General features: G+C 48.5%; 1 protein-coding gene across 1 annotated transcript in view; it reads left to right on the top strand.

Moving 5' to 3' along the window:
- TTI1 (TELO2 interacting protein 1) overlaps positions 1-10,927 on the top strand; it is a 28,499-nt gene extending 17,572 nt beyond the window's left edge. The window contains exon 7 of the mRNA XM_021689124.1: positions 10,199-10,927. Within this exon, the coding sequence (XP_021544799.1) occupies positions 10,199-10,382 (184 nt within the window). The 3' untranslated portion in view covers positions 10,383-10,927. The remainder of the gene's footprint in view (positions 1-10,198) is intronic.
- Positions 10,928-22,229: the final 11,302 nt, after the last annotated feature.

The raw sequence follows: 22,229 nt of genomic DNA, 5'->3' as shown, positions 1-22,229 counted from the left end.
AACTTATTTTGAAGTCAAGGAAAAAAACCAGTGTTGTCCTTGATCAGGAGCTGATTTGGCATCTTGATTCAGAAATTAATAAGCTCCATAAATGGGAAAAGAAGCCTGAGACAATAGGAAACCTGGTCTCTTTGTGAGCCTCGTTACTGAAGGAAGAGAGGGAGGGGGGTGCGTACTGAAACCCTCCGTGCCTATGGGCAATGTCGCCTTCTGCTCCCTCATCACCAGGTCCCCTGGCTCAGGGAGTGGCTGCACCTTCCAGCGGTTGTTTGTCCTTCACTTTCATCTTTCCCTCACGCCCCACTTCCATTCCAGAAGGGAAGCCGGTCTACCTGACTTACAGAATCTCTCTTCAGACTATCCACATCTCATCACCGGCCCCCTTCCCCCACTCCTGCCCCTGTGTATTCCCCACTCAGCAGGCACTGACACCCGCCACGCACACCTGGGAGAAGGGAAGCCTGTTGTGTTTGTTGCCAGGGCCCAAGAGGGAGCCCTGTAGCTGAGTGTTCAGAAGAACCAGTGAGAGCCGGAGCTGTCCACAGATGCCCCGGCTTCCTCAGAGCTCGTGAGTTGCCGATGCGAGGTGGACGCCCCCTCCGTCTGACAGGGGTGATGAGGGAGCCGTGAGGGCCAGTATCTGCTCTGAAAGGAGATGGGTGAGCAGCCGTGTGAGGGGTGGACGAAGTTTCCTTCTACTGTACCCTTCTTGGTTCTTTGGCTGGTCTAATAATTGACGTAAGATAGATTAGCGGGAGAAAATCACATTTTTTTTTATTTCATACCTAAGGGCACCTTATAAAAACATGAGACCCAAGGTCAAGTGGGGCAGTTGAGGCTTCTTTGCCATCCTGAGCTAAGGAATGGCATGGGGGCCTGGGGCTTCACAGGGGGAGGAGGGTGATTCACAGGACCTACAAAAAGCAAATGTTTGGTAATTAGATGTTTGCCCTGCCATACACATAGGTTATTCAGATGAAAAGTTATCTCTGGTAATAGCTCTCTTTCTGGACCAGGCCCCCTATTCAAATTCTTCCAGGTAGTTAATGGAGGAGTAAGAGTTTTTCTTGAATCTGCTGAGTCTTGATTGCCTCCGGCTCAAGTCAGTCCACACGCCAAAGTGGCACTTTTTGGGGCAGTCTACTCTGCTCCCCTTCACGTGTCTGTGGGTCCAGCAGGTGGGGGCTGGAACCTCCGAGGGGCAGCCTCCCTGGCGTTGGCAGGGAGACAAACTCAGCAGCTCCATGAAAGTTCCTCTTTGTGTGCATTACCGTTGGCTTTTTCCTTCCTCCTGTTTGCTTCTCCTGGCTCCAAAGAATGACCAAGCCTATGTTTGCTTTTTTAATTTGTCATATTAAATAGAGCCTTTGTGGCAGGCTTTTACATCCAGGCTGTAAACTCTAGAAATGGAAATTGATCAGGGGGTGGTTGATATAACCAAGGCTGTAAATGCTAAGAACAGAAATACCATTCCAGTTCAATGCTTTTATCTAGCAAATGTGCCTTGTAAGGAGGGGCATAAATCTTGCAACTTGGGGGAGGGGTGGGGGGTAGGGGTAGGATAGAACCTCGCCGTATGTTACCACTAGGTGTCACTGTTAACTGGCTATGCAAGAAAAATACCAGCTCCCCCAAAGTCCATCTAGTTAAATAACTTCAATGGATAACAAACAAGAAAATCCTATTTGGGGTGTGGGAGGAAGGGTCAGCATACCACAAGTTGTAAACCAGGCAGGGTCCCTGAGGGTAAGCATTAGATTACAAAGAACAGGTCAGCCATACCCCCACCTCAACCATGGCAGAGGCCCACTCAACTGATTGAAATTCCCGAGTAGCCCTGGACACCTCTGAGATCTCTCCCAGCATGCAGTGGGCCTCCACAGTTCTGTGCCTTCCTGACCATGGAGCTCTTCCTTCTCACACATGAAAGGAATCTGAGATGAGAGCACATACCCCAAGTTTCTGTGTTTTTCCTTAAAGCCAGTAAATGCTGTCAGCTTGATTCAACTCAACTCCGTTGAAACCACGTTGAAACCACACTCCTTGGGCCTATCTCTGAGCGGCCTCTGAGGCTCCCTGTCTTTTGCAGGGAGGTCTTAAATCATCCAATAAGCCTTTCACCCTGGGGCTGAAGGGAACAAACGAGGCAATACCTGTTTTGAAAAAGAAGTCTATGCTCCACAAGTCTCACGAGGGAAGAACAATGCTTTTAGGCCCCTTGGTCTCCGCCCCTAGGCCTGCCTCCACCTGCCAACCCCAGGACCCAGGTGGGGATGCAGGGTGCCAGCAGATAGTGACTGGCCGGTGCCCCTTTTGGTTGTGTGGGTACTGAATGCTACAGTCCTCAGTGCGGTGGTGGCCGGGGAGGGCGTGCTGTGGCCGGGGGCTCCCTCCCAGCTTCCTCTGCCTAGCCATTGTATACAAGGGCAGAGGATCCAGCCTGGGACAAACCTAGGTTCAGACCTTGCTGGCTCTGTGACTTTGAGCAAATGACTTCATTTCCTTGTGTCTTGTGTCCCTCCTCTGTAAGCTAAGGGTGGTGGTAAGGGAATTGCATTTCTCTGTGAAGGAGGCCCCTCAGCGAGTCCGATCGTTCTCCTGACCAGCCGAGGAGCTGCGATGTACCAGGCACTGTTCTAGGCACTGAAATGAGAGGAGAGCAAGAGAGAGGAGTCCTCTGCCCTCACAGGGCTTGTGCTCTGGAGGGGTATTTGTGTGTGTGCACACCCCTGTGAGGGATGTATGTAAAATATGAGATGCAGTATGTATGTATCATATGAACATCTGTGCACTTGGGCATGGTGTGTCTTACTGGAAGTCTGCTTCATCGTCACTGAACTCTGAAGAGAGTTTTTCACCCCGGAATGATCTTTTCATGTTAATTGTGCCACCTCCCCCTACCACCCTCTGCATGGGAAGTTAGGACCAGGTTTCAAGGTTCATTTACTGGCTGACTTCCCCGCTTTCTTTCTCGCAGTAGGATCCCAGCCCATCAAAGAACCAGCCGGTGCGTTCAAACCCTGGACGAACACGGACTGGCACAGGCTCGTTCGTTTCATCCCCGTCAGAGCCCGGCTCCTCTCTTCACCCACACATGGGCCTTTTATATTTGAACAGATCAGGAGCCACAGAGGTGATCCGTTAGTTCAGCTGAGCTTGAAATTAGTAGCTCATCCCCTCAAATGTTGTGGGCAGTTTGTTTGAGCTTGGGCTGCAAAGCTGTTTCCCCCTTGGATCGAACCCAGCGTGGAAATGAGGGCACTCCTAATATTTTTCCTTTTGACATTTGATTAATAGTTGACAAATCCAGACCCAAGTAGTTAGCTTTCCTATTATCCATCTTTTGACAGACATTGCTGCTTTTCTTTTCCAGGCTCATTGTTCTAAAAATACACTCAGGTCTGAAGCTGTTCGCTGTGCATATACAGGCGTGATTTCCTGGTGTCAAAGATAAGAGACATCTGCCATGCAGATTATAAACAAAGTGGGTTGCTGGGTTTCAGATCTGAAGGCGGGGACCTCTGTGCTACTTAAGCCAAATGCTGTGTGTCCTTCCCCTGCTTCCTTGGTGCTGTCCTGTGATCGATAATCTGCCGGGGTCAACCATTTTACCACCCAGAGGAAAGGCAAGCGTGGGGCGTGCCTGCGCATCTGCACTGGGTTGGGACCCAGGATGCGCCTCGATGCTCCAGGGAGCAGGACCACCTGCACAAAGTAGATTTCACATGTCAAAAGCCTTGGCAGACCACAGGGTACCTGTTTCATCACTTTGCAGGGTCCATGGTCTGTCCTGAGCCCCTGAGAGGCCGGTGTGAATGTCATGATCCCAGTACCGAGTAAGGTAGCCAGGAAAATGGCCTTTATTATCTTATTAGATGTGTGTTTATTCACAAGATTTTTTTTTTTTATTAAGAAGCCAAGTACTGTGTTGAGAGTTGAAAGATTGCAAAAATGAATACCAAGTTAGAGTGGGCCTCATGTTGCTGCTTGGTGGCGGCATAACCCTGGGCCAATCAGTTTACTTCTCCAAGTCTTGGCTCGCTCATCTGCAAGACTAGAGTGAGCATATCTGTTATCTTCCACCTAATTAAATTATTGCCAGGATTCAGTAAACTCATGCATATTATTTTTCAGCACAAAATGTCAGTACGGAGGAAAAAGTCAGTCAGTAGTGGTTGTTAGCATTATTAACTTCCTCCTGATACCAAAAAAGACCTGGGTCATCTTATCAATTAAGTGTATGCAATAACAACAAAAAAATAATAAGAGGGGAAAAAAGCAAGGTGAAGCCAGGGTTGAGGTTAACATATGAAGTGCACACCTAGAGCTCTGCACCCTTGCTGGAGATGAGCCTTCAGTGTGGCCCTCATCTTCCTCACAGACAGAGCGAAGAGGGAAATGCATCTATCGTGCAGCTTCCTGGCATCCCCGAAATAAGAAAAGAGAGCTTTGCAGAAAGAGGCACAGCTTTCCTTGGTTCCGAACCCTAAGAAAATTTCTCCATAGGTCATCTTAGAAGAACACCGGGTACTGTTGTGGCTAATGTCTCTAACGTCCTTGCAGTGAATACACAAGTACACTTTCTAGAGCTGCTTGTCCCCCGCATCCATCAGCAGAGGCTGCTGGCTTAGTGCCAAAGTGTGGGTTCCAGGAAAACAGACCAGGGGGAGGGGGGACCAAATAGGTAGGTTGCTACAAAGATGTCTTTATCTTCAAGGGTATGCACCTTTGGGGCGAGAGGGTGGGTGTGGAGCAGGAAATGCTGCATGTGGCCTGAGTCAGCCCCCTGGGTGCTCTGGCACAGGGCGGCTTTGAAATCTGCGCCTAGCAGCATCCTGGCTGGGGGTTGGGGGGGATCTAGGCCTGCGGGGGGCCTGGAGGCAGGAGAGGCGGCCAGATGGAAGGGGCTGCTTTTAAATCCTGCCCCAGTGGGATTTAAACCCTTCTAGGTTCTGGCTTATTTTTGAATTGTCTGTAACAGATTGGTCCTCTCAGTGCCATATCTTTTTAAATATGCACAAAGCAATGGAGTCATTCCTCTGCATTTATGATACTTTGTCTTGTGGTACTTTAGGGGTGCAATTAGCATCGTAAGCTTCTACTGGTGTTTATGGTTTTAAATCCTGTTCCCGGTGCATTTAAATATTTTTATTATCGGTCTCTGCGTGAGTATGCGAGATGGAGTTAGATTGATAGATGAATGGTTTTGAACAGGTAAATATAGTTAAGTCTAACGCGTACGTATAGCTGCAGAGGTAATTGGTAGTATTTATTTGGAGAGTAAATCGTTGCTCCAAGTCATAATCCTCCATTTCCAACATTTAGAAACAAAAAAACGACCTCCTCGCAGGAGAAGATAGCTAAATTGAATAGCAAGAAAAGACAGGCTTGAAATACTGGTTAACCAATGAACCGAGACCCATTAGAGTAAATTACCAAGATAGAAACATCACCCCACTGCTCGCTGGCTAGGACACGTCGACACCCCAAGCATCCATTTGTTTAAAAGGAAACACACAGCCTCATTTGTAGCACCGGCCTGCGCCGAGTCACGGGGGAAGAGATGGCCAGAGAAGAAAAGAGTGTACAAGTTCTGCCAGAAAGGGAATAGCAGGGAAACTGGAATAACTTTGTGGGTATGCCTTCTTTCCAACAAGTGAGTTTATTTTCTGATTGCATTTAGTCATGGCCATGTAGAGATAGCCTGTATCATGTTCCTAAGGAAACATCCCTGAATAACTTCTTTAGAAGCCCAAAATAAATAAACAGATCACAGAGCCACAAGTTCTTTACCACTGGCACTTATGCAGACAGCTCATGAGAGCATTTTATAAATCCAGAAAGAGACAAGGAGCAGCAGATCCCTCAAGCAAGTAATTGACAGAGAAAGAATAGCCTGTCACCCAGGAGAGGGGGAAGCTCTGCATTCCACTTACAGTTTAGCCTCACTAGGCCTGGATTGGCTGGTGGTTTTCTAGAGCTGCCTTTGAGCAGATGCTGTCTAGATCGAGATGATGAGGACACACTCTGTAATATTTGCATCTGCGGCAGAGAGGTTTCTTTGGGGTGCTGCCACATTTTGGGGCGCCAAGGGGCTGTGATCCAGTGCCCACACTTGAGAACCACTGTGGACTTTTGACACCAGAAGGGGCCTTAGAACTGATGTTTACAGAGAAGCAGCTTGCCGTGTTCCCTCCTCAGGAGCCCTTCCCCAGCTCCACCCCCCGTGTGCAGCCCTCTCCACAGTGCACCATGGGCCTCTCTGCTTAGTCCGTTCTCCCTACCAGAGGCGGAGCCCCGAGGCCGAAGCCCTCGTCCCTCCATCTTTGTATCCCACACACCCAGCTCAGTGCCTGGGCTGGGCTGGAGCAGGCGAACCACAAAGAGGGGGGACCCAAGCCCTGCTGACCGGATTCCAGTAGCACATTTCCCCCCCACCCCCCAGCTTTGTCACTCGGGGCAGGCCACTATTGATCATAAAGGAATGAGCCGCTTCTGTTGGCTTGGTGTCTGGAGTTTATTAGGTACTTGCTGATGCCCGGCAATTGTAGATAGGGCTGGAGTGTAGGGAAATGGCTGCCTGCATGAAGCGAAATTCAATAAAACCGCATTTTAAGTGAAAAATCAGTATAAACACCAGGCTTCTTTGCCATGGAAACAGAGGTTGCTTAGAAACTGCCTAACGGCGAGTTCTAAATTTTTTAAAGTCAAGTTATCATTTAAGCTACACGGCCCTACAGGTTATTGAGAGATAATCACTCGCCTCAGGACACTCGGAGGCATGAGGCACAGCTGAGTGCCTCCCGAAACTCTGGGGACCAGATAATCTCTTGATAACTGTGCTCCCCAGAGCCGCTGATTTGGGCCTGGGGGAAGGAGAAAGAAATTTTTGTTCAGGACTTAAATGGTGTACGTATTTTTTTTTTTTTAAGTGTTTCTTTTTGGGTTTGAAAAACCATGGAGCTGGCCATTTGGCCTGTTCAACAGCCATCTCTGCCATGTCTCACAATGTATTAGGAACATTTTCCAAGCACTTACCCCAGTCACTTCAAAGCAGAGGTCCTCTCTTTGTATTCTGGCTTTTGATTATGCAAAAGGGCTTTTAAGGTCTTCAGCTTTGGGCTCTTCACTTTCTGGGAACCCCTCTCCCCAGCTCAGGATGGGCAAGAACTGGCCGTAGGACAAAGTGGTAGCAGAGTTTGGAGCGAAGCTGGGCTCCTGAGCTCTCAGACAAGACCTCCTGGGCCTCCATTCTGCTCCCAGGGGCTTAAAGTGAACAAGGGTTCAGGTTCAGACTGTGTCCATGCTTAGAGTTCAGCAGGTTGCGTGCCTTTCGCGGAGCAAGAGCGCAGCTACACCTGCCAGCACCTGGTTGCCCAGCATGGCATTCGCTCCCAGCCTCGGGCACGCAGAGGGCAAAGATTATTGCATTTGTTTCTTCCTGAAAATAATGGGTGAAAGGAGAGCACCATTGGCTGAGACCTGGGACCCCCACCAAGTCAGTATGAAGGAAATCGAGAGTGAAACAAAAGACAAATGTTTTGCCCTTTTCAGAGTGTCTGGGAAGTTTCCGTGGTGTGGCAGTGCTGCAGAGCTTGGTAGTGATAATTATTCCTTGGACACACACACACTCTCTGGAAGGAGCGGTGTTTTCATTATACACTTCAAAGTGTTTTCCTGCACCTCATGTCCTTAGAGCCTCCCCACGAACTTGGGAGGTGGGCGGGGCTGGTGTGATCATCTTCCTTTGGAGAAAGAGGAAACAGGTTCACAGAGGCAAGATAATTTACTCCAAGCCGCAGAGGCAGGAGAGGGGACTTGTATGGCTTCCTGCCATTCTGGGGAGTCTACCCCTTTCAGAGCTAAGAAATTAGACCCAAAATAATTCTTGAAAGAGTTTAACTCTCACTTCATAAAAGAAGGTGAACTTTGTACACACATTCTTCCTTTGCCTCCCTGTGAGCATCGTATTTAGAGTTCTCACAGGGCAAGGAGAGTGGCTTCTTTCCTTTTCCTTTCCTGCCAACAAGTACATCTGCATTTAGCATGTTAAAAAGGACTCAGAGCGAACATTGCAACGTGTTCGTGCCGTGTTAAGTCAGAGCAGAGCCGTGACTGAGGTGGGCCACGGCCTCACTTTGCTGGGTGTTGCCCAGATCAAAATATTCTTTAGTGCGCCAGGCTGTAGCCTGAGAAACTCTTCCAGTTCTGGAAAGCAAAAAAAATCAAATGAAACCATTTGCATTCTAACCGTCTTTGGCACCAGGGAAAACTGTCAACTGTGTCACATGTAAATAGAAATCAGCTTCCCATTTTTGGTGTGTTTTTTCATAATTTCCCTTGCCACTCTAATTATCAAAGATATTTTTGTTTTTAAACAAAAATTGTCTCCCACGCAGGCCCCATCTCCTTTCTGCGGTGAAGTGGAAACGATGAATTAGAATATTCTAATCACTTCTCCAGCAGCCACCGCTGAGATTATAAGCACAATATTATCCTAAGTAAAGAAAACTTAAATTGTTTAGGCACAAACCAGGCCAGAAAAATTTTCAAAGGGACCCCTTTCCACCTGCCTCCCTTGCCTCCTTAGCAGGTATCTATTAAACAAACCCAAGGAAGAAAGCAAAACTGGCTCCCCCCCCACCTCAGTAAGACCCAAATCCCCTGAGGGCATGGGGTTTTCAGATTAACAAAATTAAAAACAGAATTGAGCTTCATTCAGCAAGCAGTTAAATTCCTGTTTGCTGTCCAACAATATAGGAGAGGCTCCTAGGTCATCAAGAATAAAATGTGATTCATCAGATAAATACTATCCACCCTATCGGTAGATAGAGATCGCAAGGGCTAGACACTGTGTAGGGCTGGATCTGTGTTTTCTCATTTAAGCCTCAGCAAAACCCCGAATGAAGTACGTCCCCTGTTTTTAGAATGAGGGGATGAAGACCGAGCCCAGTTGAATAATCTCACAGCCACAGAGCAGTGATGTCCGCGATAACATGAATCCTATTGGTAGCCTTCCCTAGACCTTCCTTGGTGATGAACAGTTGACCTCTCCTTTAGATCCTTTTATAGGATGTAATTTTCCAGACAGGTATGTCATCTTAAGCCATTATCATGCAGTGTCATAAATCACTTATTAAATGTAAGAACCTGTTGGGTCAGGTGTTCGTTGAAAGCTTACCATGTGCCATCCCAGGTGTGGCATGAAGCAAAAAGGCGTGGTCGCAGCCCTCAGGGGCTGTACTGTGAGAAAGGGAGCTGGTCGATAGACAGGAGGTGCTGGGAGGGGTATCCTAAAAGAGAAAAATAGGGGGCAGCCACCTAAGCAAAATGATCCAGGAAGGCCATCCTCTCTGAGCAGGTGATACATGCCAGCAGGGAGCAGCCCATCTAGGGCAGGGCCTCATCCTTCCTGGGATGGAAACGCCAGTCTCTGAATCACGGAGTCGGCCAGGTGTATGAAGTTTACACTTGGACTGCCCGGTGCAGTGGCCCTGGGCACATGGTTAGTCATTCAGAAATGGGATATGAGCAGATGAGAGGCAAGGGTGGTGACCCCAAAGTTCAGGCCAAGTTAAAGAGCCTCACCCTTAGGGGGCATATGATGTTGGGTGGCCTGGGCCCTTCAGCTCTGTCCCTGTCATGTGTAGGACACCAGTGCTCTGGCTCAGTTGGTTTCTGCTGCAGGAGAGTAACTGGGTCTGATCCCTGTGTGAGCATGTCCAAACCACCAGGAACCCAGGGCTCTTGGTGGCCAGAAGGGGCTGAGCTACAGAGTGCAGCAGCAAGCTGGCGGGCCAGGGATGAGGACCTGGAGACTCGGGAGTGTGGGCTTACCCTGTGAGCCTGGAATGAGGGGTGGGCCCTGTCAGTTTTCTTTGAAAACTCCTGCTTCACACCCCAGAACTTAACTGGTTTCTTTGCCAAGAGCGTGTTTGATGTCAGTATTGTTCTGCTCAGACTAATTTTCTTCTCAATGTCCGTGGATATGAAGCTCTGTACACTGTGGGACCATCTTCATGGCTCTGTCTTACGAACTACAGTGGGTTTGCTCTGCTCTTCGAAGGGATTTGATGTTATCATCAGGTTCTCCCCCCAAATAACTCAGTAAGCAGCCTCTTCGGGAGGACAGCAGCCACTCCCCCTTCTCTCTGCTCCCTTGAGACCCCAGCCTACCCTCCCTTCCGTCTCTCCACAGGGTTTTCCTCCACCTGATGAAGGTGGACCCGGACTCCACCTGGTTTCTCCTGAACGAACTTCACTGCCCCGAACAGCTCACACCTCCCCACCCCAGCCTCCACCCTGTGCAGCTTGGGCGAACCACTGGGCAGGGGAACCCCTACACGGCCAACGTGCTCCGCCTGCTCCAGGAGCTGCAGTGACCCCCACACACACACCTGGGTGCCGCAGGGCAGTATCCCGCCCCAGCAGGCAGGGCTGACCCCACCCTAGCCCCAGGCGGTGGCTGAGAAGACGGGCGAAGGCGGATTAGACAGCCAATCGATTTATAAATTGATCGATCACACAACTGCTTAGAAATTGGATTGAAGGAAAGTAGCTGACTGTTATTTATATTTCATACCTGGTGTTTTCAAATGACATTGTCTGGCAGTTCTAAGGGCTTAACTCCTTTGCTTACCATCTCCTCGGCCCCAGCTGCCCCACAGGCCATCCCTGCCACACACACCCCCCACACACACCGAAGAGCCTACGGACACATGGACGGGGGCCTCTACTATGCACCAGGTGTGTCCCCTGAGCACCTGAGGACCATGTGGAAGGACCAGGCACCCAGGAGTCTTCAGAGCGCAGCCCTGCGTCACAGACCACGCTCACCTCCTCTCCTGGAACAATGAGCTGGAGCGAACTCATCGTACCTAACTTCGTATTTGGAAGAAAATGAAATAAAGGCACTTCTTGGATAAAAACTGTGATCAAGAGCTCACTTTAAAGTTTGTTATTTAAATTGGGTGCTTTTTAAGAAATGAATTTATGTTCTCGAATGGGTAATACAGAGCCATGGCATAAAATCCAAGCACTACAAAACAGAAACAGTGAAAAGTCAGTCTCCCCACCTTGTTCCCCAGACATCTGGTTTCTCGCCCCAAAGACAACACTCATGACAATTTTTTGCAGACCTGTTAAGTAGGAGATTGATTATTGTTTACTTTTTATTATGGACAATAGTAAACAGCAGGCCCCATGTACCGGTAACCCAGTGCACCAGTTATTAGCACATGGCAAGCTTTGCTTCATAGCCACCCTTACGTAGTTACCTCCCCAGCTCACCCAGTCCCCGGAGTATATTGAAGCACATCCCAGATGTCCTATCCAAACCTTTTTTTAAAATGTACAACTACGGGGCGCCTGGGTGGCTCAAGTCTGTTGAGTGTCTGCCTTCGGCTCGAGTCATGATCTCAGGGTCCTGGGATCCAGCCCCGTGTAGGGCTCCACGCCCTGTGGGGCATCTGCTTGAGATTCTCTCTCTCTCTGCCCCTCTTCCCCCTGCTCGTGCATGTGCTCGCGCTCTCTCTCTCAAATAAATCTTTTTTAAAAATAAATAAAACGTGCAACCACAATAGCATTATCACACCTAAACAAATTAGCAGCTGTCCTTTCATGTTGTATGCAGTGAGTGTTTAAATTTCCCCAGCGTGTTGAATCAGGATGCAAATAAGGTATATACGTTGCTGTTATCTATATGTCCCTTAATAAATCTCTTTTAATTTATAGATTCCCTCTCCACCTCTCTTTTCCTCTCCCTGTACATTGTTGTTGAGGAAACAAGGTCATTTATCCTACAGCATTTCCCACAGTCTGGATCTACTGATTACATCCCTGTGAGGGTCATTTCACGGGCTTCTCCTGTCACCTGTATTTCTCGTAAATGGGGAGGCGTGACCTGGTTTGGGGTTTTTTGTTGTTCTTGGCAACACTCCTCCAAAAGTGGTATTCTTTACTTCCATCAGGAGGTGTCTAATACCCGATCTCTTACGAGACCGGCAGTCATTGGCAATCCTCACCTGGATCCACTCCTTCATCAGGGACTGCAGAGTAGTGCTGTTCGGTCCCACCTGCCGGCTTGCCTTTAGCTAGAGTACTTGTGTAAAGGGAACATTCCCTACATCAACCATGCAGTAACCTTGAGGGAGTTTGTGTAGAAAAAGCAGGATAAATACGTGATTTTTTTTTTCAACTGAGGGATTTAAAACACAAATAATGTAAATTTGGGTCCACCGCCACAGACACACACACACACACACACACAAATGAGCTAAAGGATCTTAGGAATGATGAGTGCTTCCTCACCATATGCATGGTGAGACGCCATCCAGATAACTCCTGCAGTGATGTAGATAATCCCCAAGCTCTATAAAACCCAGAAGGCAGCTGACATGGGGACATATTGGAGCAAGGGCTCCCAGCCAGTTCCAGAGAGGCCCACTCATCTCCTGTTAGGGTCTTCTCTGCAAGGGCATAGGATGTCCAGCTTGGGTCTAGGTGGCAGCAGCCCGGCTTCTGGTCTGGCTCTGCCAGTGAGTCATCCAGAGGCCGTCCCTCACCTTGGGCCTCAGCTCTCCTCCCTGTAAAGTGGAGAGGATGGGCCAGAGAGAGAGCTTAATTTGGGGGATCCTAGGTCCCTCCAGAATATGATGACATCTCAGGACCCGCTCCCCCAGAAATGTCCCTCCTCTTACCCCCTCCTTCCCAGGAGAGCACCACCTCCTCCAAGACTGCAGTCATGCACCATCTCATCTCCTGCTGGGTGGGTCTACTTAGCTGACCTCACAGATTCTATGTACAATTTCAGAGACTTCCATCTATGAGCCTGCAGGGACCCCAAGTTATGAAACCCTGAAAGAGAGACAATCACTTAACTCTCTTCTAGTTTTAAAATTCTGGGATGATTTCCTTTGGGAAAAGGGGAAAATGCCCTCTAATTGAGAGGACTGTAAAAAGATTCACAGCACTGTTCCTAATTCCACTGGGGACACAAAGTGCAAGGCTAATTCAATCTCTACGTCCTGACAAATGAGAAAACAGGTCAGAGAGGTGGTGGGACTTACCGATATTACCTAGCTTCCAGGGCGATTAAAGTAGTCTGCCTTCCCAGGGCACCTGGGCATGGCAGGCCGTAATGGTGTGCCAAGAGGCAAGGGAACATGCACACAAATCCTGTGCCGTGATGCAACGTGGGCCCTCGGGAGGCTCTCCAGGAGATAATCTGTGTGGGAGGATTCGCCACAGTGTTCCAAAAACCCATCTCCTCCTCAAAGAGTAAAGACGTCCTGAGTTGCTTTTGGATTCCTGCAGGCAGATTGTTGCAGTTGATTTTAAACAAACAAACAAAAAAAACCCGAGTGCCTTTCCAGTCATTATATCCAGGCAACTTTAATTTGAACCCATCCAGCTGACTCATTCTAGTCCTTGTTTACGTGGGCTTCTCAAAGTGATCCTTTACCCCTGTTAAACCTAGCTGGTGCAGGGAGGATTTCTCCTTCCATTCAGGGTTTCCGAGTGTTGGTTCGGCTAGAGTTAAGGGTAGGTACTGAAAGGCCTCGAGTTTCAGGTTCAGACATTGAGCTCTGATCTGCAGGCAGTAGATGTCTCCTGGGAGGGTTCAGGAAAGCACAGAGATGGAACCGGGGATCCTGCAAAGCCTTGGGCGTGGTCCTCAGGAGGTTCATATTGTGGAAAGAGCGTGGATGATCTGGAGCTCATCAGCACTGGGCTTGGTTTCTGACTTTACCCCTTAGTACCTGTGTGACCTTGGGCGAGTCACTTTCCTTCATTTTCCCGTCTCTAAAATGGAGTTGCTGCCTCTGCTTCTTTGAATGGCTACAGCAGGAGGAGTAAGTGCCGTTGTGTTTACGGTGCGCAGGGCTTCGATGCTGTGCATCCCTTCCCTCCATCCAACCCCACTGCTCACGGCTTTGGCAGGATGCAACACATAATCCTCTGGACAGGTATCGCGGAGGGAGGAGATGGCTAAATCTCAGAATAACCCCCCACCCCACCCCAGGAACTAAAGAGGACCCCGATGGAAGAGGGTAAGATCCTGGTAGGACCGGCAGACTGTTGGCAGAAAGAGAGGATGAAGGGCATTCCAGACAAGGAAAATGACATGACAAAGGCAGCCGGACATCCCTGCCAATATCTGCAGTCATCAGAACTCCTTCAGTTGCAACTGACAGGAGACCTGACTCAAACTGGCTTGAGCAGAAAGAAATGTCTGGGCTCGCATAACCAGCAGGGCCCCCTGGCTCCAGATCCCACAGCCCAGCTCCGTGTTTTAGCAGCCTCTCTCTATAAAGTGTCAAGGATGTCTAGGAGTTCCAGGCTGAGTTTGAGTTAAACAAGCCTAGGGAAGTGTGCACCTCCTTCTGGCAGCTCCAAACTCAAGTGCTAGGATTAGCTCTTCTCGGCTCAGCCAGTCCTTCACCCCACCCCAAACCAAGCATTGTGCATCCAAGCAGGTTTTGGCCAACTTTCTCCGTACAGGGCCAGATGGTGAATATTTTAGGCTTTGCAGGCCATAGGATCTCTGTGGCATCTTCTTTGATTTTTTTTTTTTTTTACAACCTTTTAAATGTGTAAAATCCTTACAGAATGGGCCGTGGGCCATTATTTTGCCCTTGGACCTTACTTTGCTGCCTCCTGATCCATTGCATTCTCCTGGTGGGCCTGGAGGCAGGTGCTCAGATCAGCTCACCCGAACCATACGGAGACAGAGCTGGGGTGGAGTGGAAGTTTCCCCCAAAACGAAGCACTGCTTTTGGTTACCAAGAAAAGAGATGCGGAGTGGGCAGTGGGCAACAGTGACAGACAGCCACCACCCCATGTCTGTGGCAGGTGACCAGTGTGGCCCGGCAGCCCAGGAGGGTATGTGTGAGCAGGTTGTGCTCGCTGAGGCCACATTTATGAGGGGCGTTGAATGCCAACCTAGGGATTCCAGCCTTAACAGATCAAGAGGCCTTGGAAAGTTCTTGAACAGGTGAGTGATGCATTGAAAGCAGCATTTTAGGAATATTCATCCCGTGGCAGCATCCAGGAGCAATCGGAAGGGGGAGAGACTGACGATGAAATTGTGTTTTTGAGAGTCCCAGGACGAGAAAATGTACCTCTTCCATCAACCCCAAACTGTTTGACATGCCGTGGTTCATGGGCAACTTGAGGCACATAAATATGGGCTTTAAAGTTTAAAAGTAAGAAGTGAGATGAATGGAACCTCTGATGAGGCTTCCTCCAGCTCATGCCGGAGAGTTGAGAAGCCCTAGAAATGATTTTCCCCAGCTCCAGCCGTGGTGAACAGCGCGGGGGCCCCTCTCCCTTTGTGTGACTTACCCCAGCCTCTGTGTCGGGCTTGATTAGAAGCAAAGTGCCCATACTGCCTTTCCTCCAGAGTACGGAATAGAGGCCAAATTTCGGAAAATAATTCTGAATGATGGCTGACTTTGTCGCAGCGCTGATTGCTTTATAAATGGCATTCTTCTCTCTACACCCCCCGCCCCCCGCCACCACTGAAGTTTTGGAGGCAGCGGCTTTTCAAATTACGCTTGAAAAGCAGCCTGATTTCCCACAGGAATCATCTCCTAGATTAGGAGCTGTTCTACCTTTTCTGACAGTTTTACCCAGAGTACAAAGCCTATCTGCGAAGGGCGAGGTGGGAGCGATGCTGTCCTCCCTTCAAAGCCTTCAGCACAAACCATTTATGAAAATGTCTCTCACTGCAGCCATCTCCCAGCGTCCGTCCGGGGCTGCCTGCTTTTGCAGCAGGAAAGAGTTAAAAAGCAGTGATGAATGGCTGCCTCCACCCACCCCCCACCCTTCTGCTTCCCCTCCTTATATAATTTACCATTCTTTTTGCACAACGGCTCCTGGGTCTCAACCTGCTCTCTCAATCAGTACCCTCACGTCCTCAGCTTCCTCCCACACAGGCGGGCTCAGAAGTAGGGAAAGCACCTTTCAGAATCTCTGAGGCCGTTTCCAAGGGAGAAGATGTTGGTGGGGGGAGAGGCGGAGAGAAGTAGTGGAGAAGAGTCAGAAGTTTCTTCATTAAATAAAAATGTGGCATTCCCCAAGGTGGAGGTGGGGAGTAGACACAGACGGCACACCCACCTCCCCTTCGCCCCATCTTCATGTCCTCCCTCGCCTCATGGAACCTACCCAGGACACTCCCCAGTTCCCTAGAAGGGGACAGAGAGTCCCCAAATGCGAATTGAACTGTGCTATAGCTCACAGGTGACCTTGGGCACTCCCTCCCCATCCCTGGGCCTCAGTGTCCCTGTCTGCTCCATAAAGGGTTTGAACCAGTCGGTCTCCAATCATTGTTCCACCCCCTAAAACATCTGTGACTTAATAATAAAGTGTTGGCAAGTATGTGGGGAAAGGGGTGTGTGAGGTGGTATGAGCTCTTTGGAGGTCAATTTGGCAGTATTACCAAATTTGAATGCATGCACCTTTTGACCAGCAATTCTGCTTCTAAGAATTTAACGCTCACACATGTGCACAAAGATGTACGTGCATAGGCAATTCACTGCAACATTGTGATTTACAGAAACTCGCAAATACCGAATGCCCGGTATGTGCCAGGCATTATGCCTAATGCTTTGCATAAATATCTCGAGAGACTGGGTGCAAAAGATAGGAAATAACCTAATCATAGAATACAAACACCCATCCAAAAGAAGCCAAAACACCCCCGTTCCACACCTCCTCACAACACAGAAATTCCAGTGAACTATATATACTGAAGGATGACACATCAAAAGTCATGAAATGTTACTGTTAACTATTTCGTTAAAGTAAATATGGAAATTGAAAAGAAAGCGGGAGAAGAGCTTAGGGAGGGAGGAATGGACTGGTTAAATAACCTACGGTAGAACCCTGTAACAAAATGAATAAAACAGCAATAGCTATCAGAATCTAAAATGCACATACCCTTTGACTCAGCAATCCTGCTATTAGGAATTTCCTTGTCCATGTGCAAAAACGAACAAAGTGTTCGTTGAAGCATTGTTTGCATTAACAGAAGGTTGAAAACAACTTAAAGGTCCATCCAGAGAGGCCCGGCTTAATAAGTCCGTTACTAACATGTAGTTTGCCATGTGGTCTTTAAAAAGAAAGAGCTAGTTCTCTGTCTTTATCTCCGAGATACATTATTAAAGAAAATGCCAAGCAGAACAGTGCAACTATTTATGGGGGATGAGGGTATTTTATGTGTGGAATTTCTCTTAAAGAACACCCAGGTGGCAGCCTCTAGGAAGGGTAACAGGATCAGCGATAAGAAGTCTTTTCACATTATACCCTTTATACTCTTCACATCTTTAAATGATATACACATGTAACTTACTCACAAAATTTTTTTAATATTAAAATATAAGACATTTGTGAGTCCATAATGCTATGATAAACTCACATTTTGGTGACAGGAGCCTAATATCATCGGGATTTCCTCTCCTGTGCTTTGCATTTCTCAAGTAGAACCAGGGCTGGAGGGGGAGGAGGCATTGCTTAATCCAAAAATGCAAAGGGATCTTGGAGAGGATCTCTTGAGGGGATGGCTGGACACTGTGCAGGCAGCCCCCCTCCCCACCCCCATGGCTCCTGTGTGCATGCAGGAAAATCATTCCCCCTCTATGCCCTAGCTCATCTGAGTCCCTTAGAACCCCAAGAGAAGCAGGTCGAGCCTCAGAGCCTTTTGTGACTGCCCAGACAGAATTTAGGGCTCATGCTCAGTGCTCTCAAGGCATTGCCTGATGCCCTCTGTCCTGCCACAGTTCTGTCTGGGGCTTGCTGCCTTTTCCCACGGAGGGGTCACCTTCCTTACCGCATCTTCAGCACCTTGGACAGGGCTGGGGTTTGCGCCGCCGTCCTCTCAACATTAGGATGACTGAGCTCTGCAGTGCCGGGCCCCAAAGCATCAAGTAAAGGGCAAAGATAGGATTCGAACCTGAGACTGCTAACATCACATGATCAGTTATATCAGATTTATGCAACAGGATCCAAAATCTGCAGGTTGGAAACCAATTAAACTCAACAAGCATTTTTTCGAGCCTTTCTATGGGCCAGGCCCAGAGACAAAAAGACATAAATGCTGCCTCCTAGGGACTAGGCTCAAAGGAGAGCTAAACAAGACATGTCAGGAGGAGGCAGCTATCATCTGTATTAGGAGGAGGTCAGGAGCAGCAGTTAAGAGCATGGTCTCTGGAGATGGACAGCCCGGCTTTGAATCCTCACCCTGCTGCTTTGGGCAAGTCTCTTCATCACTCTGAGCCTTCATGAAATAGGAATAAAAATAATACCTCCCAGGGCCCCTGGGTGGCTCAGTCAGTTAAGCATCTGACTTCAGCTCAGGTCATGATCTCAGAGTCCTGGGATCGAGCCCCACATCAGGTTCTGCGCTCAGTGAGGTGTCTACTTCTCCCTCTTCCTTTCCCTCTGCCCCTCCCCTGCTCATGTGCCCTCTCTCTCTCTCTCAAATAAATAAATAAATAAAATCTTTATAGATATATATAGATATATATATATATATATATATATATATATATATATAGTACCTCCCTGAGAGCATGATGAGAAATCAATTGGTAAAGTGCTGGACTCAGGACCTGGCCCCTGGGCAGTGTGCTCTAGGAACTGGTCATCATGATGCAGGTGTTGATACCTTAAAGGTATAAATGGCATCGCAGAGGTTGAACTGAAAGGAAACTGGGAGGCTGCGTGGAGGAGAGGCCAGCCAAGCTAGCTTGCAGTATTTGCCTGTCAGAACAAAGGGAAGGACCCCTCTGGGTAGAGGAAGCAGCACGTACGGAGGCTCACACAGCACATTCAGGGTGTTGCTCATGTCAATGGGAGGCGGGAACCATACACAGCAAGACTGAAGAAAAGGACGAAGCTTTGGGAAGGGAGGCTGGTCTGTTTAATAGCCCTGTGAAAATTAGTAACGGGAAACGTCACTATAGTGGAGTGGGGAGGTTTTCACAGGGGGAGCTCTCATGCCCTACCGCTCATAGTCAATTGCGGACCCAGCAGGAAGAGACAGACTTGACCTCGCACGTGGATACTACTCCACTACCCCAGTGGAGGAAGAGATGTTTTTCTTATCCCCCCAGCAACAGCTCAGCCAATGAGAAGCCACTACACTTCAAACTTCCAGTTTACTCCAGTGGATTTTTAGTTCATAACAGCTTTCCCAGCTTACCCCTTTTCTCCTTAAAAAAGTGTGCCTCTCCTTTGTTCCCAAGTTGCCTATGGTTTTGCCACAGCTTGTTGTCCCAGATTGCAATTCTCCTTTATTCCAGAATAGACCCATTTTTGCTGGTAAAATAACTGGTAATTTTACTTTTAAGGTTAACACTCCAAAGGTGGGCTTGGGCTCCCCTGCCAGTGAACACCCAAAAGGTGCCTGAGGAGTGACTTGGTAGCATTCTCCTGGGAAGTTGTTCTCTGGGGCTTTTCTGCAGGGCTCTGGTTGGGTGGAGGGCAGAGCTCACCCTTGCCATGTCACCCCCAAGCACCCCCTTCCCTGTCCACAGTTTCTGAGACCTGTGGTGTGGGCAAAACAGTCCTTCCAGAAGTGAAATGCACGGGGCTCTGAAGGCAGACTGCTTTTGCCATTTGCATACTTTCCAGTGTGGCGGTCAAGGACAAGCCACCCCAAGATGGGCCACTTTGGCATGAACATTATTTTGAGGTAAAAGTGATCAAATCCCATTCAGGAAAAGATTTTTACCTTTCCTCAACTGCCTGCTTATACTGGGAAGAGAGTTATTCACAGAGATTCCTCTTTACCTAAGGAACTTATCTGCACAACTGGACAACCTTTGTTTTCCAAACATCTCCTCTCACGTTCATGCTAATGGCCTTTCTCTCCTTTGTATCCTCAGACCCCTACCACTCTCCTTAGCTCATATAAGCATCATGCTGCTTCACTGTCTTCAGAATGTCCATGTCTGTGTGGATTCCCTGTGTGCACACTATTAAATTTTATTTTCTCCTGTTAATCTGTCTCCTGTCAATCTGATTCTTAGTCCAGCTAGAAGGACCTTGAAGGGCAGAGGAAATTCTTTCCTATCCATGTGAAGAAATTCTTCCTAACCATGGGATCTTTGACAAGTCGGTTTCTTCATCTGTAAGATAGAGATGATAATAGTAGCTCACCCCTGTAACATTGTTTGAGGACTTGGTGACTTAATGCATGGCATGCACTGAGCCCTGAAGCTAGTTAGTACTCAGACAAACAGAACTGTTTCTTTTCTGCAGACCTACCAGGCCCCTGAGAACATTAGGATGAGTAAGACCCAGGAATGGCAGACCCACCTAATGAAGCACAAGACTGGACAGAACAGCCATTTCTTCCTCAAGGGTCATAAATGGCTTCCTGAGGGGATGGCTCAGCGTGGCAAAGAGAAAAGACCCAGGGCAAGAGCCTCTCCCCTCCAAACCTCAGTTTCCACACCTGCAAACGCATATAATGGCTACCTGGTTGGTTTGGCTGTGAGGATTAAATGAGCTAGTGCAAAACAAGGGTGGGCACGACATGGCCTGTGAGCACCTTCTAGGCATGGGACTGCTTATAAGAAAAGAGGAGCCTGTTTGCTATCAAGACCTGAAGAGTTCAGACCAGTGGGCCTGCAGGGTAGCTACATCCTCAAAATAGACTCCCTCCCCTCACAGTCCTTCAAGGGGGATAATACCAGGGTGTGAGCTGACATTCCTGAGTGCACGGCTCCTTCTAATCTTCACTCCTAGCCATGAAATTGAATGCTGTGCCCATTGTACAGGGGCAGAACCCGAGCTTAGAGAGCGGGAGAAACAGGCCCCTCCCATGAGAAAGGACTAGGGTCCTCAACTAAGGTAGTTCCAGCTTGTGAGCACCTGCTTTGCTGACATCTGGGAGGTCTGTACAAAAGAGGGGGTGCAGCCCTTGAATTTACACTCCAGTGTGGGAGGCCAGACTTCCCTGAGAAACATTTTCATTTACTAATGGATTTAATGAGTGCAGAACTTCCCGTTTTAAACAAACAAGTGATTAGCATTGACTACAGAAGTGAAAATGGATCCTAATGAATTGCTAATTAGCCTCCTCCTCTTCCAGGGGTCTTTAGCTGGTAAATTCCCTCTCTGGCTACTGGGAGTCTTCATCAATCTGACTGGAATTCGTTCATTCATTTTTTCATTTTTTTATTCGTTCGTTTTTTCACTCATCATACATTTCTTGAAGACCTACTATGTGTTGCTGTGAACAAGACAAGTAAGATCCCTTCCTTACAGTCCAACGGGGAAGGCAGGATTAACTAACCTCACATATAATGACACCCTTATAGGACAGGGAGCTGGGACAAAGTGCAACAGGAGGACTGATTCTTTTTTTTTTTTTTAAGATTTTATTCATTTTATTTGACAGAGAGAGAGAGCACAAGCAGGGGGAGCAGCAGACAGAGGGAGGGGGAGAAACAGGGAACCCTCAATCATGTCCTGAGCCGAAGGCAGACGCTTAACTAACTGAGCCACTCAGGCACTCCCTGGAGGACTTGTTCTTGCTTTGGGGTGGGGATGGGGTGTCCCTCAGGGAAGGTTCCTTAGAGGAAAGGTCATTTGAGCCAAGATCTGAAGAATAAGTAGGACTTAACTAAATGAAAGGGGATGAGAAAGAGTAGAAGAGTGTCTCAGGCATCCAGAATAGGTATTTGCAAAAGTCCAATGGTGGGAAGGAAGCAGAGTAAGTCTGAGGAAAAGGAAGAAGCCAGTGTGAGAAATGTACAAGGGCATGTGTGTGTGTGTGTGTGTGTGTGTGTATGAGATGAGGCTAGGGTTAAGGATGTTGGTCTTCCCCCTTTGTAGCAGACAGTGCTGAGTGCCCAGCCCATATTCCGCTAGTCTCACCACTCCAGCGTGCTCCAGCCAACTTCCAGCTGCCCCATGTTTGCATCTCTTTGCCTGAGGACTTTCTACAGGTAAGGAAGGCCTCTGTCTTTATACTTTGCAGGCCAGAAGTCCTGGTGAATTAACACCCGGAAGAAGCCCTCAGCCAATGATGGGGAAGTTGAGGTAGAAAAACCACAGGACCCCAGCCCTTGGGCAAGATGACTTTGAGGTGTGTGCTCTGCACTGACTCCCAGAGTTCCCCAGTAGGATGGAGCCCCACTTCTTCACAATGATCACTTGCCTGACCAGGCACACTTTCCCTGTCTCACTTCCCCATCCCCTCACTGGTACTTCCTGGG

The sequence above is a fragment of the Neomonachus schauinslandi genome, chromosome 10 (assembly GCF_002201575.2).
Source record: "Neomonachus schauinslandi chromosome 10, ASM220157v2, whole genome shotgun sequence".
NCBI classification, from domain to species: domain Eukaryota; kingdom Metazoa; phylum Chordata; class Mammalia; order Carnivora; family Phocidae; genus Neomonachus; species Neomonachus schauinslandi.
Note: the sequence above shows the minus strand (reverse complement) of the source record. Positions and strands in the feature narration are given on the sequence as shown.